Source organism: Magnolia sinica, chromosome 4, assembly GCF_029962835.1.
Source record: "Magnolia sinica isolate HGM2019 chromosome 4, MsV1, whole genome shotgun sequence".
Taxonomy (NCBI): domain Eukaryota; kingdom Viridiplantae; phylum Streptophyta; class Magnoliopsida; order Magnoliales; family Magnoliaceae; genus Magnolia; species Magnolia sinica.
In genome coordinates, this window is record NC_080576.1 from 85,846,591 (window position 1) to 85,863,300 (window position 16,710).

General features: G+C 38.4%; 1 protein-coding gene across 1 annotated transcript; it reads left to right on the plus strand.

The window, feature by feature from the left end:
- Positions 1–258: 258 nt before the first annotated feature.
- On the plus strand, positions 259–11,772 carry LOC131243309 (catalase isozyme 1-like). Its single transcript, XM_058242553.1, has 8 exons — positions 259–396; positions 5,051–5,147; positions 7,609–7,886; positions 9,309–10,085; positions 10,601–10,690; positions 10,981–11,048; positions 11,159–11,252; positions 11,465–11,772. The coding sequence occupies exons 1-8, from the start codon at positions 382–384 to the stop codon at positions 11,522–11,524; spliced, it is 1,479 nt and encodes a 492-aa protein (XP_058098536.1). The 5' UTR covers positions 259–381; the 3' UTR covers positions 11,525–11,772.
- The last annotated feature ends 4,938 nt before the right edge of the window (positions 11,773–16,710 follow it).

The window sequence follows — 16,710 nt, forward strand, 5'->3', positions numbered from 1 at the left end:
ATACACACTTCAAGTTACCGTCTAATTAGGACAGATCATGCCATTATCAGTGATCATAGTGCTGCAGGGACCATGTTAGGTGGGTCCCACAACACCCACTTGAGGGATAAGGTTATGGAACGATTATTCAATGCGTAATAATCAGAATCTCTTCAAGGTGGACCAATACATCCCATCCCATATCCAATAATAGAGGGAAAAAAGAAAAGGAGAAATGTCCAACCTATAATTTTCAGGAAGTTTTTACTACAGTACACTTTTTAGTTAGCTCAATTTAACAAATTGGGTAAGTCCGCTTGCTATAAATCACCTTTGGAGGCCTCTCAATGAAATCACCAGAAACCCATTGAAGCTTGCTCATTGCCTTAGCCTATATCGATCATGGATCCTTACAAGGTGGTTTTTTGAGAAAAAAATAAAAATTGCTATGGTTATTGCCCGTCAGCCGGTTTGGAGAGGTGATCGCGCGTGCATGGTGTGTTTCTGTGAGATCCTGGCCATTCATTGAAATGGGGTCCACTGAAAACATGCCCAGGCTTCAAACTCGAAATGATCCACTCATGTGGAAGTCGATCGTGGGACGTTAGCCATTTTTGTAACCGTCCACACGTTGATCTTTGGCCGGGGAATGACTGATGAATGGCCCAGATCTCATGTACCATGTGGCACCTGCACCATGAACTGCCGCTTCAATCTTTCAAGGCGGCGCGATATCCTTAGAATTTCTCACCGATTTCCTTCAATCTTTATGTTTTTATGATTACATTGAAATGTCTTTAGAGATTATATCATTTAGTTTGCTCTTGGATCTTCATCATATTTCATTTATTTTCATTTTCTCGTGTTACTAACATTGGTATCATTTCTTGGAGAATCATTTTTTTAGCGGAGAATGTTTTCTTGACTCCGATCCGATCGCCTGCGGCCCTTGATCGCCTGAATCGTTGGGACCACTTTCCCATCATGATCATCGCTTTCAACTTTGAGATCTTGGGTCCAACGAGAGGCAAGATTTTGAAAAAAAAAAAAAAAATCATAATGTAATGCATCACACGATCGAACTTCGTCGCAGTGTCATGCGAGGAAACACTGTTTAAAAAGAGTACTCAGTATACAACTGAATAATTATATCATGGTATATAAACCATTGGTAAAATACTCAGCAGCTCAACCGGGTTCGTCCCGTCCTAAGTTGAGTTGCTGGGTCAGTTACTGTATTAGACCAGATCAGGTTCGACCGAGTCAGACTCATATGGGTCTTAAAAATATGCATAGACCTGGCCTATTAACGGGCTGGTTCGGGCTGGGAAAAATCAAAATTTTGAATAGACCTGACACATCAGGCAGGCCTCGCCCAAACACTTCAAAATTTAAGCTGAAGCCAACCCAGGGCTAGCCTTTGGCAGCTTTTATTAGGCGACTGTTAACAGCCGTTACTGGGAAGATGAAGTGAGACCACAGCCATTGGGAACATCTGTCTTCCCAGATATTCTGGTGGGCCATGTGTGAGTGATCATAGCTGTATAGCTGCATAGATTGCATATATATGGGAGATCCTGTCTCTTCCTTTAGTTGTGCTTTTTTAAAAAAAAAGAAAAAGAAAAGAAAACTAAAACTGTTGGCCTTTGTTCATCTTTGTGTTCTTAACCATCCATTTGCAGGATACCAATTGTACAGCTAGGATCATTAGAATGGTGGGGTTCGATTATCATACATGTGACTAAAAATAAGGTGGATCGTAAACTTAAGTGGACCGCCCACACCAGAGGAAATAATGGCGATTGAACAACCACCATTCATACGTCCACATATGTTTTTTACTGGGTTTTTTTTTTGTTTTTTTGGTGAGCTTTTAGTTCATCTGTGTGGAAATGACTTTATAAATGATTTGGAAGCCATATAAACATTAAGGTAGAGTCTTAGAAAAGTTTTAACGGTAGGTGTTTCTTTTCCTAATTTTCCCTCTGGTGTAAACCACTTGAGTTTTGAATCGGTATTATTTTCTGTCACGTGCCTTAAAATGAGCTTGTAAAACGGATGAACGATGTGGATTTCCCACAAGCCTTCAGCAGGAATCTCCATCGGGACAGAGCATTCCATGAAACGCTACGTGGGACTAAGACTGAGGCAGATTGTCTTTGACGCTGTCAACAGATGGATGCGACTGGGTACTACGGAAGCGGATTGGCTGGTGTACCACATACCAGCTATACAGCTGATGTAGATCAAAGTTACATGGCCCCACAAAGATGTATTTATTATATCTACACCGTTCATCCATTTTTCGAGATCAATTGTAGTGCATTAGACAAAAAATGAATCATGTCCCAAAGGAGATCGAAGGTTCAGTGGATATTAAATGCAAGATGGATGGCAAATAAATAACATGGCGGGTCCGGGAAAGTTTCAACAGGGCTCACCACTCCGCTGTGGTCTACTCGAGCCTTGCGATCTCCTTTCTTCTTATATTCTTATACATTAAAATAATTGTTTAAAATTGATGGACGGCTGGGATAAAACATATATATCACATTGGCTCCCACGGAGGGACGCGGGTTGCGTCCTACCCCTGCCCATCTCTAGTCCCCAACCGGCAGTTCTGTGGGTGGGCCCACCTTGATGTATCTGTACATCCAAGCCCTCCATCCAATTTCTTGTATCATTTGAAGGCATGAACATAAAAAATAGACAGATCCAATGCTTAAATAGACCATACAAAACCACTTGAGCGTTGGATCTGCCTCAGTTTTCTTTTCATGCCTTAAAATAATAAGAGAAAAAGGATTGACGGCTTGGATGTATAGATCCATCAGGGTGAGCCTGCCCATAGAACTGCCCGTTCGGGCCTAGAGACGGACAGGGTAGGACGCAATCCGCCCCGGACTGTGCGGGCTCCACCGTGATGTAAATATTTTATCCGTGCTGTCTATCCATTTCTATAGATCATTTTAGGACATAAGCCCAAAAATGAGGCTGATCAAATCTCATGAAACCATGTCATCACAGGAAACAGTGGTGACTGATCGTCCACCATTAAAACCTTCCTACCAGCACAAAAGTTTCGAATGAAGCTGATATTTGTGTTTCTTATTCATCCAGGATTGTATGACCTAATCAATAGGTTTGACAGCAAATAAACACCATAGTGGGCCTTAGGAAGTTTTAATGGTGCCCATTCAATCACCACTGTTTTCTTATGGTGTGGTGTACTACCGATTTGGGTCTGCCTCATTTTTGGGCTCATGCCCTTAAGTGATCTGAAAAAATAATTGGATGGTGTAGATAAAACATATATATATCATGATAGCCCCACAGAGCACCGTTAGGTAATAAGCGTCCCCTAAAACTCTAGCAAGCCACAACAGCCCAAAAAAGAGCAGACCTAAAACCCCAGGGATATGGGTGGATTTGGAGTCACCACACGCAAGTCGGCTTCCCAGATTTTTGCGGTCCCTCCAGGATTCTGATTTTACAAGACTGTCCTTTTTTTAAGAAGTAAAATGACCTAAATGCCCTCGTCCATTTATCCTTTCACTGAAAGCGGTGGAATTGAGCATGAGGGCCCATGTGACGCTTGGATGACACACGAACCGTCCAAAAGATGAATCCCACCGTGATGGTCATGCCAGGCTGATCTAATAATCAGATGGGCCACACCATAGAAACAATCTACACGGCCAAAATTGCTTGTTATTCACAAGTGGGCCACCTGATGATCAGATCAGCCTGACGTTTGATAGTTATCATGGTAGGTGGGATATTATTGTTGGATGGGTTGGATGCCTTACACATATGGTGCTCATGTAAGTTAAGATTAAGGTCCCTATTCTTTCATTTGATTGATAAAATCAAATTTTTAAGTAATTTGGAAGAGATCTCTTGAACACCATCATGGGCAAGAGTTGATTATTAAGTGGGCCGTTTGGCCCTGGCCCAAGTCCAGCTCATTTGTGTAGATTGGGTCCGGCCATGAAGCTCCTGGGTTGAACCTGGGCCTAAATTTTCTTATAGATATAGGGTGAGATCTTTTGCTTGGATCTACATAAAACACCTATAATTAGACCTCTCTAGGCACTTGGTGTGTTGGGGGCTTTGTTAGTTAGCTCTATCAAGGCATAGCCTGCCTTCTAAGATCATGGGACTGGCTGTGTAGACTCTCGTAATCCCAATATCATATTTGGATTGCAGCACCTTTCTATGATAAGGAAATAGGAAATTTTAATTTTAATGAATTCTTTTACTGGGTATTATTGAAAATCAGAATTAGTGCTAAAGTATTGTTTGGATGACAAGTGAAAATCTTATATTTATTAGACAATAATTTTCTTATTTTTTTAACTAGAGAATTGTAATTATAAAATATTAATGATTATTTTATAGAATTAACTATTTTTTAATTATTTGATTAATTAAAACGGTCATGTCAAAAGAAAATATTTTTCTTTCTTTTTAATTTGTTTTCCACGAAATAACTGATATATCCAAATTTTCTATGTCAAGAGTTAGAGAGAGAAAGGGTAGAGCTTGAACTCAATTATTTTTTTGTGCCCTAGTAGTAGGTAACACTAGTGAGCCAGTTGGTCTACCCAACAACTACAAACAGTGATAATTCACACAATCCCTTAGTGCACTGTATTTCTCATGTATTTTCAAATTTCAAGGTTTTGGGGATTTTTGGTTAAACCTATTTTTTTATAAACCATCTCAACTGTCCATATTTTGGGCTAACAATGGATGGTTGGATTTGCCTAATCAATGTCATTTTTGCATGGTGGCCCTTGAAGTGTTTGATCCATCTATTGGATAATTTACATTGAATGATCAGACTGTCCATGTCACGTTATGCATCTAAGAGGACTATAAGTTAAGAGTGCTGTGAAAACATTAGATCATTTCTCCTTATTTTTCTTTCTTTCTTTTTCTTTTTCTTTTTTTTTTTAAAAAATTTTTAAATATTTATTTATTTATTTATTTTTTCTTTTATATATAAATCAGATGAGTATTATCACATCTCCTAACCTAGTCCTGATTTATTTATTTTTTGATGCAGTACCGACCATCGAGTAGTTATAACACATCGTTCTGCACCACCAATTCTGGCTTGCCTGTTTGGAATAACAACTCAGCGTTAACCGTTGGAACTAGAGGTATTCATAATTAATCCATTCATTTAGTTGTTGCATAATTGGAAATTTGTTGTTGGGGCTCATTTTGATGATATCTGGGCCATTCATCAGATAGGCCATCATTGGATGGTCCATAAAAAACACACATTGAACGGTTGCTGATAGAGCATTTTACAATTGTCCAATCGGTGTGATTTTTGAGTTATATGATCTCCATGACAGTGTCCACATGATGAACGGTCTAGATCATGTCAATCTGTGCCACTGAAATGTTGGTCACAGTTTTGTAACCAATTATAGCTACAGAAGTTTATGTTTGTCATTTTATTTGGAGATGATATTTTTTTTATCATGTGATACAGATTTAGTTTTAGTTGCACCTACTCTTTCACATTCAACTGAAATCAAGATAAACATTGGACGATTAGGATCATCCAGTCAGGGAGATTTCTTAGACATTGTCCATGTCTACACTCACGTAGACGTAGTGCTTACTCTTATCATGGATTTGAGACTCGGCCACTTGGTCTGGTTTTGAGTCATGACTCACCCAAGTTCGGTCGACTGGTCTGAGTAACTCGTGGTGTTGATCCAGACCAGGTGACTCCAAATGAGTTGCATCTGACTCATCCGAGTCGTCGGTTCATGCTTCTCATCGAGTCATTCTTCCCCACATTGACAAATGAGAACTAACCACCTACATGCAATGGCACCATAACTTGTGGAAACTGTGCATGTAGGTTCTGTACTTGGATCCATTAGCTTGGCTCATGGCTCCAACCATGGTTAGACTATATATGCAATCTATAACTGAGGTCACGGATTTTATTTTTATAAATGTCTATTTATTTGTGCCAAAATACAAAAAATTTTCATGCCTAGACATGCATGTTGTTCTAAGCTCAGGCGGATCCAGCCCAAACTTGGCTTGTTACTACCATTATGTAGCGATAGTTATATCTCAAATAAGCCATGAGGCACATGTGTACATTAGTGCATATGAGGTATTTAAAGATATACAGTGGCACATGAGGCATATGGGGCATTTAAAGATGAATGGTGGCATATGTGGCATTTATTTATATAACATGACGTTCTAATAAATACCAAAACACAAACGTAACACTAACCACTTTCTATTGTTATTGTTGTTGTTATAACAAGCTATCAAAAAAAATAAAAATAAAAAAATGTCGATTCAGTAATAAGATATCTAATTTCTTATTAGTTTCTTTGCAAAAGCTAGGTTGAGAATCTCAGCCTGGGTTGTAACAACCGTTTGGGATAGTAACTTTCCTTGTAATCAGTTGTCCCTTTGGATAATAAGTCATTTTACTTAGCTACTTATGCCTTCATAGCTGATCTTGGTTTGTACTGATATTGCATATAAATATATTTGATAAACAACATAGTTGCCCTAAAATTCCCAAATCCTAACCATAACTCTACAATTAAAAAAAGAAGAAGAGAAGTTTCTTTTTAAGCTTATCACTTCAATCTTAGATTTTTTTACACCTTATTCCACCATTGAAAAGCCCCAAACTGCTGTCATAATAACCACTAAAAAACTTCCTAATAAAAGTGCTTTTGAAAAACACTATCCACTTATGAAAAAAAAAAAAAAAAAATCCCTGAATGGAAACCCTAACCCTAGATGAAGCAAGAAAAGTTTCTTCTTCAACCCATCATTTCATTATCAGACTTTTTCCCTCCTATTTTAGTGTTAAAAAGCCCCAAATTGCTGCAATAGTGACTATTCAATCATTTGCTTTCTTCGATAAAAACTACTTTAAAAAAAAAAGATAAACAAACCACAAAAGAGAGACACAATGAGGAAAGAGAGAAGAAATAGAGATTATGGAGAGATGCACTTGGATCACAAGAGCAGAGGAAGTCTTTTCTCCAGAAAAAAGTAGAAAAGCAATCTTTTTCTTTTTCTTTTTTGCCTAAGCGCATAAGTCATTTTAAGGTGTTCGACCCTTCTTAAATGGAATGTTATTAAATTGTCTTCTATCACACAAGTTACTGATTTACTGATTTGTCTGGGAAGCTTAAATGATCCAAGAGTTCGACTCAAATGATGGGAGAGTCCTTCAGATTTGATATTGAGTTAAACAAACAATAGAGTTCTTAGTGACTCAGTTCCAAAATACGTCAAGTTGAGTTTCAAATTGAACTATCACTGTCACTGCCAAAAACATATCATTTAGTGTAAAAAAGTTCAACTATTCTCATTTTCCCTGTCCAAGGAGGTCCATCTCATTCAAACAAGATAATGGATGATCATGAGGGTGGGGCCTACTTTGTGGGCCAATGAGTAGGTTCTTGTATTTTTTCTCCATTGGACAGATATAATCATGCAACAAGAAAAACACTCACAATAATTTTGAACAATCAATAAATTTCAATTTGAATTTGAGTGTAGAGTCTTAAAATTACATAATCAAGGATTGAGATTTCAATCAAATTATCACTTGGGCAGGTCCAATCCTACTTGAGGATTACCATCTGATAGAGAAGATTGCGGCGTTCCATCGGGAACGCATCCCAGAGCGGGTTGTCCATGCCAGGGGAGCTAGCGCGAAGGGCTTCTTCGAGGTCACCCATGACATTACTCACCTCACTTGTGCCGATTTCCTCCGAGCCCCAGGAGTCCAGACCCCGCTCATCACCCGATTCTCAACAGTTATCCATGAACGAGGCAGCCCTGAGACAATCCGAGACCCTCGAGGTTTCGCCATCAAGTTCTACACTAGAGAGGTAACAATGTCTTATTATTATTAGCTCACTGTTATTTGTAACTTAGGTTCCCCTTCACTTCTACCCATGGATTTAGGACTCAGTGACTTGGGCTGACTCATCTGGTCTCAAGTCGAGTTGTGACTCATCCAAGTTGGGGGTGAATCGGCATTCAGCGGAGTGGGGGGTGACTCGTCCAAGTCATCAACCCATGCTTCTACCCCAGTATTCTTTGTGAGTGATTTACTTACAATTTATAATGTTTAGAGGATATGGATGTGATGCAATGGGCCCAGTCTGGCCTGAGCCCACTTGGCCTTTGGGCCCAACTAGATGGGCGGGCACGGATTGCATATTGGGAACGTTGTTTCTGTGCGGATGGATGAAATTAGGCCCGATAACTAAAAAGGCCATGGATGGGATTAGGTTTGACAGCTTCTGACTGTCGTTAGGGTGTCATATGGGCTGGCCCATGCCCAATTCAGGCCCAGTTTGGAGTTGGGCTTAGCCTTAAAACCTCAGGTTGGTATTGGTTCTTGAGATTTTGGGCCCACTTGTTGATTAAGAATGATATTGGGCTTGTATATACTTCATGGGCCAAACATATAGGATGGGCTTGGCCTCACTTATTCAACATTTGTGGGGTTCGTATAGTGAGTATGAGCCATCCGAAGCCTGATTCTTTAGCTCCTGGGTTGGGCTCTTAGTCAACTCATGCCCTTACCTCATGGGCTGGACTTTCACTTATTTTGGCCTGGCCCACCTAGCCCATTTATCACCCTAGATAATTGGATAGGCTTGGACATGAACCTTAGACCCCTTCATTGGTTCTTGCCCTAAATTTCTGGCAAAGAACTAAATAAATAAGCAGACCCAGCTTGAGCTTGACCCATGTACAACCTCATTCATAGATTATGAAGTGTTCTCATATTTTCAAATGACCATGGAATTACACTTAGGAAACATAGAAATCACTAGAAATCAATATCATTTCCATGGATGTGGTGGTTTCACTATTTGTATCGACCTTCATGGTCAGCTTTTCTTCAAGAAAAAAGAAAAAAAGAAAAAAAAAAGATTATCTCAAAAAGCTAAACAATGGGCATTGAAATTTCAATGATATTGTGAGACATTTGTTGTGGTTGAACATTTTTTAATATGTCTATGAAAATTGATTGAAAAACAAATAATGTATATTAACTATTGACCTTCTGACATTCAACTGTTTTTCGTGCGTTGATTGCTTTCCAGGAGGGGTTTTCTTGTCCATGTTTAGCAGTCGCACTACCCAAATAGGCCCTTAATGATGAAAAATGAATCACTTCTCTTCATTCAAAATTTCCACAATCAATTCACTTACTATAGAAAGATTGAAGTTGTGATTTCTTACCGCATGATTGCTCGCACATGACCGTTGCATTGCCATTTTTTGGTGGGTTGCAGGGAAATTGGGATCTTGTTGGAAACAATTTCCCAATATTCTTCATCCGGGACGGAATGAAGTTCCCCGACGTGATCCACGCCTTCAAACCGAATCCAAAGTCACACATCCAAGAGAATTGGAGGATCCTTGACTTCTGCTCGCACCACCCGGAGAGCTTGAACACATTTGCCTGGTTCTACGATGATGTCGGCATTCCTTTGAATTACAGGCACATGGAAGGATTTGGTGTCCACACATACACTCTCATTAACAAGGCAGGAAAGGTCACGTACGTGAAGTTCCACTGGAAGCCCACATGTGGGATCAAGAACTTGATGGATGACGAGGCTGTGATCGTTGGTGGGAAAAATCACAGCCATGCTACTAAGGACCTCTATGATTCGATCTCAGCCGGGAACTATCCTGAGTGGAAGCTATTTATCCAGACCATGGATCCTGCCGACGAGGATAAGTTCGATTTCGACCCGTTGGATGTTACCCAGATCTGGCCAGAGGACATCATACCACTTCAGCCGGTGGGCCGCATGGTCTTGAACAGGAACATCGATAACTTCTTCGCAGAGAATGAGCAGCTCGCATTCGCTCCATCACTCATTGTGCCTGGCATTTATTATTCGGATGATAAGATGCTTCAATGTAGGATTTTCGCCTACAACGACACTCAGAGGCACCGCTTGGGACCGAACTACTTGATGCTTCCGGTCAATGCACCAAAATGCGGTTACCATAACAATCACTATGATGGTGCAATGAACTTCATGCACAGGGATGAGGAGGTAACTTCCATTTCTAATTATATTTTGTTAGAATTTCTCAGTTGTTGGGCCCTGTTAATCATCTTGCATATCCACGAAATAAAATGATGCTCTCATGTGCTTCAATTGGTCACATAGAAGATCAATCTGATCAGAAAATGATGCCATCATGAATATGTGGGTCCCACTGTCTACATGAACGGATCAAAGAGCCGGAGATTTCGTAACATAAGATGTCAAAATGCGATGATTTCTACAAGGAAAAGAAAAAAATAAATGAATTTTCAATGTGATAAAATGGTTCTCACATGTGCTTTGATCAGTTGGATGATCAATTTGATATGACAAATGTTGCCATTGTGGACATTTGGGTCCCACTGTCTACATGAAAGGATCGAAGCATGGCGATTTCATAACATATGATGATTTCTATAAGAAGAAGAAAAAAAAAATGAATTTTCCTTGTTACATTGTTATGGGTGATGTTTGGTTCATGTGATCCTCTTTGGATTGTATTGATGAGCGGAGAATTTCAGGTGGATTACTTCCCCTCACGGTACGATCCCGTCCGACATGCTGAGAAGTTTCCCATTCCGGACCGCATTTTAACTGGTAGACGTGAGAAGGTGAGTTTTCACTAGCCATGCTTCTTTTTTCTTTTTCTTTTTCTTCTCTCGCAGTTCTTAGTCCTTCACTGATTTCAGTACATTTCACAATGCACATTGCTTTTGATTCATTATTTTTCTCTTTTTTCTTCACTAGTCTAAGTAATGCTTTCAAATCCCTATTGTATTTGGGAATCAAAAACATAATAATCACTATTGAAAATGATCATTGTGGCCCATTTGACGAAAAAAACAGAGGTTTTTTTGGATCAGATATCAATCAGATGTTGAAATCTTTTGGGTGAATGCAGACCATTATTTCTAAGGAGAACAACTTCAAACAGGCTGGAGATAGATACCGATCTTTTGCGCCAGACAGGTCCTGTGCTTGCTCTACTTGAAAATAATAATAATAAAAAAAAATTTGTCTTACGGTATCAGATTAGCCATATTTTCTTATGGATTTCCTCTCTCCTCTTCTTATTTCAGGCAAGAACGTTTTATCGGTCGGATCGTCGGGGGGCTATCAGATCCAAGGCTCACCTACGAGCTTCGCAGCATCTGGATCTCCTACTGGTCCCAGGTGAACATTTGTTATTCTGCTTCTAGGCACATTCAAAGTCGTCTACCTTCACAATCCCAATCTGAATCCATATGGAGATTCCTGCCCACTATGAATGGACAGGCGAGATCCGTTAGTGTGCATTCTCATGTACCAATGGGAACATAAAAATAAAAATAAAAAGTCTGAAAATATACAATTTACTAATGCAAGTGTCTTATGATGGAATGCAGTGTGACAATTCTCTGGGCCAGAAGATTGCATCTCGCCTCAACGTCAGACCATGCATATGATGAAGTTTGGGGATGATCATCTCGTGCGGCACATAGAAGATGAAAAAAGAAAAATGAGGTCATGGGTCGGGCCCACACGGGCACTGCCATGATTTTATGCTGTAATCGAGTTCTGTAACTATGTTATCTGCTGGATATTATAAGTGCCTCCTGCACAGTGCCGTCTGTCGGCACAAACTATATGTATTTACATGCTATATAGAAAAATCCCCTCTCACGTGCCGAAGAGGGAAATGGGCCAAGTGACATTATCAGTCTCACATTTTCAGTTACTTCAAGGCTGCGTTTGGATGTACTAGTTTGAATGGAATTGCAATATTTAGTTCAATAAGGTTGAGATGGTTGAATTTGAATTGCCTCAGTATTCGTATGATGGAACTAAGCTCCAAATCGCAATTGTGTTACTTTCGGGTTGGAATTGAAAGCAACGTAATTCAAAATATGGGCTTATTTTGGATTAGGAATACCGTTGGCAGTAGTTGAAATTTGTTTGATTTCCCCTACCGAGATCATGATTGCAATTCAATTCGATACTGCATCTAAACATAGCCTAAATTACTCTTTCTTGTTATAAGCTTGAGATGGATGATGGTATTTCACAGAAGGAAATGGTTGATATACAATCCATAATGTGTGGGCCAGAGGTTTTGGAAGAGACCAAGTATTTCCAAAACCATTAAAACTATCGGCAAATTAAAAAAATCAGTATCTACTAAAAATGACTATAATTGTCTATATTTCATCAATATCTACTAAAAATCCATTTTTCACAATGATTTTCCCAAAAGTATTCTTCACGTCAATGAAGGATTTTTCACATGGCTTCCATTTGTGGAAACAATGGACCCCCAACTCTCTAATTCATAAGACCCATCTGGTCATTGGATAGTTATCCAGTTGAGTATTAATGGCATCTCATTGTTAATACCAATGAAAGCCAGATGGATCAAATAATTTGGTGGTCTCGAGGAGAACTGATTCAGTGACCATCTTTCTGTTCTTATTTTCTCCAAGGAAATGGATTCTGGCTTCTGAGAAAACATTATTATAAATGATCGGTGCCGAATCAGACTAAAATGTAGCTAATTCATGCCCAGGTTGATAAAGGGTTCACACCTTTTGACATTTTTTGCACCATGGCCCACCCATGAAGCAACTAAAATAGTTGTTGCATGGGCCAAGGCCCGTTGTAGGGCACCAATCATGATGGGCTACATTATGCAGCAGCTACTCAGAATTATTCAATCCTTGGGAGTATTTAACATAATCACTACAATCACCTTTATTTATGGATCTCCTCATAATCATTCATTCCATACTTGAGATTTTTCATGTTGTTGCCTTTGTAAGTAATGATGTGCAGTCAATCATCAGAGGACGAGACAAGTGTTTTCAACTCTCATATTCATTGTAAAAGCATAAACACAGAGGAATTATCTGTGAAAAACATGTAAGTTTTTTTTTCTCCGTGTATTTCAATCATCTATTATTATGTGATTTTCGTCAACTAAATTTCTTTGTTTGGATGCACTATTGGACTGAATTGTAAACTGGTTTAGTGTAAATAACCAAACTGCACTTCCCTTTGGGCATGTTTGCATTGGACGAACCCTTGGTGTGGGATTGGAAATATCGGTCACTATGCAAACATGAATTCCATTTTTAGGAATCTTATTTGGATAGCAAGTGGAAATCCTAGATTCTTCTGAGAATGGTCACCTTGTATTTTGTGCTTGAGAATTCAAACTATAGAAAAGACTAATGATTACTTGGTGGAATCTGACAAATTTCATTGCTATTTGAACAATACAAAAAGTCACATATTCTATCCTATTAATTGGTGTTGGTTATTGATACTGGAAAAATCATCTCATTTGTTCTAGCTCGTGATCTGAATGAGTCGCACATAACACCCTTCATCGAGTTGATGATAAAATCCATGGACATTCCAGTGGACATTATGCACTTGTTACACAACAACCCCTTAGAGAAGGGCCAAGCATGGGGGACAATGGAAAATCTTTTCCATTCCATAGATTCCATGGTTTTCTTCATATCCAAACATGCCCAATAAGGAAGTAGCCTTCAAATTTTAGTTACATTCTTTCAAAAGTCTATACTGAAAATAACATTTATTTGGGCCTTGTTCTTCAATATCGATATAGAGAAATGTCAATACAAATTGGTCATTTCACTTAGGTTTTGCTTAGTGGCACAACTGGATTGAATTGTAACCGTTTGGTTTAATCAAAAGGAAATGACAAAAAAAATGCTGTTTACTAGCATTTCTAACAATAAACTAGCCTTAAAATTGCCGAAATGTTTCTTTTAAATTCAAGTAGGAGCAATGAAATTACAATTTGGATTGCAAACCTCGACATCAGGGTCGGATGCTATAATTCAGTTATTTCCACTTTATTAGTCTAGTAAATGCGGTTATGTTTTATCATGTAGCCAAACATGCCCCTCCTTAATTGAACTAATTATACAATTCAATTTAATAGCGCATCCAAATGCAACCCTATTTTTACAGTACCACATGAACTCTTTAAGTGGTTAAAGGAAGTAGTTTTTCTTTTCTTTCATGCAATCCAATATATATTGCTATGAGAAAGTATCCAGTGTCAACACTTACTTTTCCTTAGATATTGGACACCATCCATATGGACTTACACACAAGTAAAAGATCCGGACTATTCATCTAGTGGGTCGCATTGTGGATGGGCTAGCTGCCTATTCAAATTATTTTTCTCAAGGAAAGTGGAAAATTAGTTAGACCTTTTCAAATTGGTCATCTACTATCTTCCAAACTTCTCCCTCTAGTGTTTAGGATCATCCGACCAACATGAGTTGGGGATGCGACCATCCACGGTAAGGCCCAGCTGATGAACGTTCTAGATTTTGTACATGTATTCCACTTTATATGGATTTTTCTTCTACTTTATATTAATCTTGTATCCATATTAATCAGATTCCTATAATTAATGAGTTCTATGTATAATTAATAGGTATTTGTGAGAACCCATCTTTACTTTTTTGTTTGTCTATTGATAAGATGTCTCCTTTTCTTTGTTTTTAAAAGAATTTGGTTTTCCTCTCTAATTCTAAAATTTACAATCTGTTTTGTTATCATTTCAGTTGAAATTGTTTTCAATCTCTATGGAAATTTTCAATGGACAGAGAAGCAACATGAAGAAGAAGGCAACTTGGAAATAGTGAGTTTCTTCATTGAATTTTTACAGAACTTCGGGTTTTGTGATTTTTATTATTTTGAGTTATAATTGTAGAAAATGATATTGGGTCCCTACTTCTTTGTGCATATACCTAAATTTATACTTTCGGTACTCGAATAATGCCAAACACTACCATTTGAGTACCTAAAATAATAAAAAAGGCGTAACCATAAAAAAGTGAGGGTGTAAATAGGCTACTTAACCATTCAAGACTCCAAAACCATTCGTTAAAAAATTACAAGAAATCTAATTTTTTTACTTTATACATCTCACAATTTGATTGCTCTGTTTGTACATTGTTATTTGGTTCCACTTGGAATAAGGCATAGACTGTTGTTGCACGCTATTTAAGTGGCATTGAGTTTAAATGTGAAATTGGATTTCCATTTGTGGAAACGCCCATTTCTTATTGAGTAGAATAGAGGAAGTTCGTCAAATCAGAACCGAATGGCAAGTGAACTCAATGCAACAAAGAGCTGAATTGAGAACATGTCCTTTTTGGGCAATGGCATCTTGTCATTCAAATCTTCCCATCTTGCTTAGACTGCATATGGACTGCTTTGCTGTTTCATTATCCAGGCCATACCATAGAATGTTCTAATTGAAAACCAAGATCGGTTTTTGATTTGGAAAGATATGTTCGTAATTCCATGATTTTAGAACCATAGAAAAATCCAATTGGGATGTTTCCACCATGTGCCATGAAAATCTTAGGCAGCCCTTGTAGGGAGGTGGACCTTGTCTAGGATTGAAGGGCCTAGAAGGAAGATGAGGGGAAGACCTGAAAGGATTTGGTTTGAAGGGATATGAAGGTCTGTTCACTTACAAGTATAGGGCCTTAGGAATTATTAGAGAAATGGGACTCTTGAAACCAACCCAAATAACAAGGACAAGACTATGATGATTTTAATGATATGAAATTTTCTAAAGGGAAGGAAAAGCATAGATAAAATGACTTTATTCCTAATGCGCGCATCCCTTGTCTTCTTTTATAATGCCATACCATGTGATAGAATACAAAAATGCATTTTCAAAGTAATGCACTAAATAGGCATTTTCTTATGTACCATTCTCTTAAGGTTACCTCTCAAGGAGAGTACTATTTTCGCAACGCTGTAATAGATGCAGTGTCTGTACATACACTTTCCAAATCTAGCAATTTTCAGTTAGCCCTACACTAGAGCTAAAACAGAAGCGTGAGAGTAGTTTACTTGTTGAAAATCTCCCCTTAGAAGGGGAGAGACAACTCAATATACTGTTGTAACAACTATATTGAAAATTCAAAACTCAAACAAAGAGAATCATGTGGGATTCTCTTCAATAGGTGGTGTATGTGTGAATGGCACATGTGACGGCGAGCATGGTTGCTTCACATGCTTCTCATTCTTTCTATGATTGGTTCGCTCAAGAACCCAAAAGATGGTTTTTCTACTAATCCATTTTACATGTGTATATGCAAACTCGAAAACCTGTGGAATCATAATTTACATACTCAACCTAATTAAATACCAGGAAAATGTGAAAACATGTAAGCCCAAAAATGAGTAAAAACTAAAATCAAGAAACCTAAAAGCAGATAATGAAAATTCATATGAACACGAAATTAAGAACCTGTCTGGAGAATTAATGGTAATCAAACATCCCTCTAAGGTTGGAAAAACAACCACTTTGATTGAATCTCCTTGAGTCATTCAAATGTTTAGTAGCACTAGAAAGCCATTTTAGCAGATCCCTTGTGGTTATAGGTTTAGATGATGCATTTACACACCGATGCCATCCTGTCCAAATGGCTATCCACCGCCAGATCTAGTGGCCCAACATGGGGTGGACTCTGATCCCAGGTCAGATTTATGTCCTTAATCTACACTTACAACAGTCAAATGTCTAAATTGAAGATGACCATGTAGCTTGAATGTCTAAATTGAAGATGACCATGTAGCTTGAATGTCTAAA

Bases quoted from the DNA above. Each gene is read 5' to 3' on its own strand.
- LOC131243309 (XM_058242553.1), top strand. The intron at 5,148-7,608 runs GTATTCATAATT...TCACTTGGGCAG, and splicing joins GTTAACCGTTGGAACTAGAG to GTCCAATCCTACTTGAGGAT. The intron at 10,086-10,600 runs GTAACTTCCATT...GGAGAATTTCAG, and splicing joins TCATGCACAGGGATGAGGAG to GTGGATTACTTCCCCTCACG.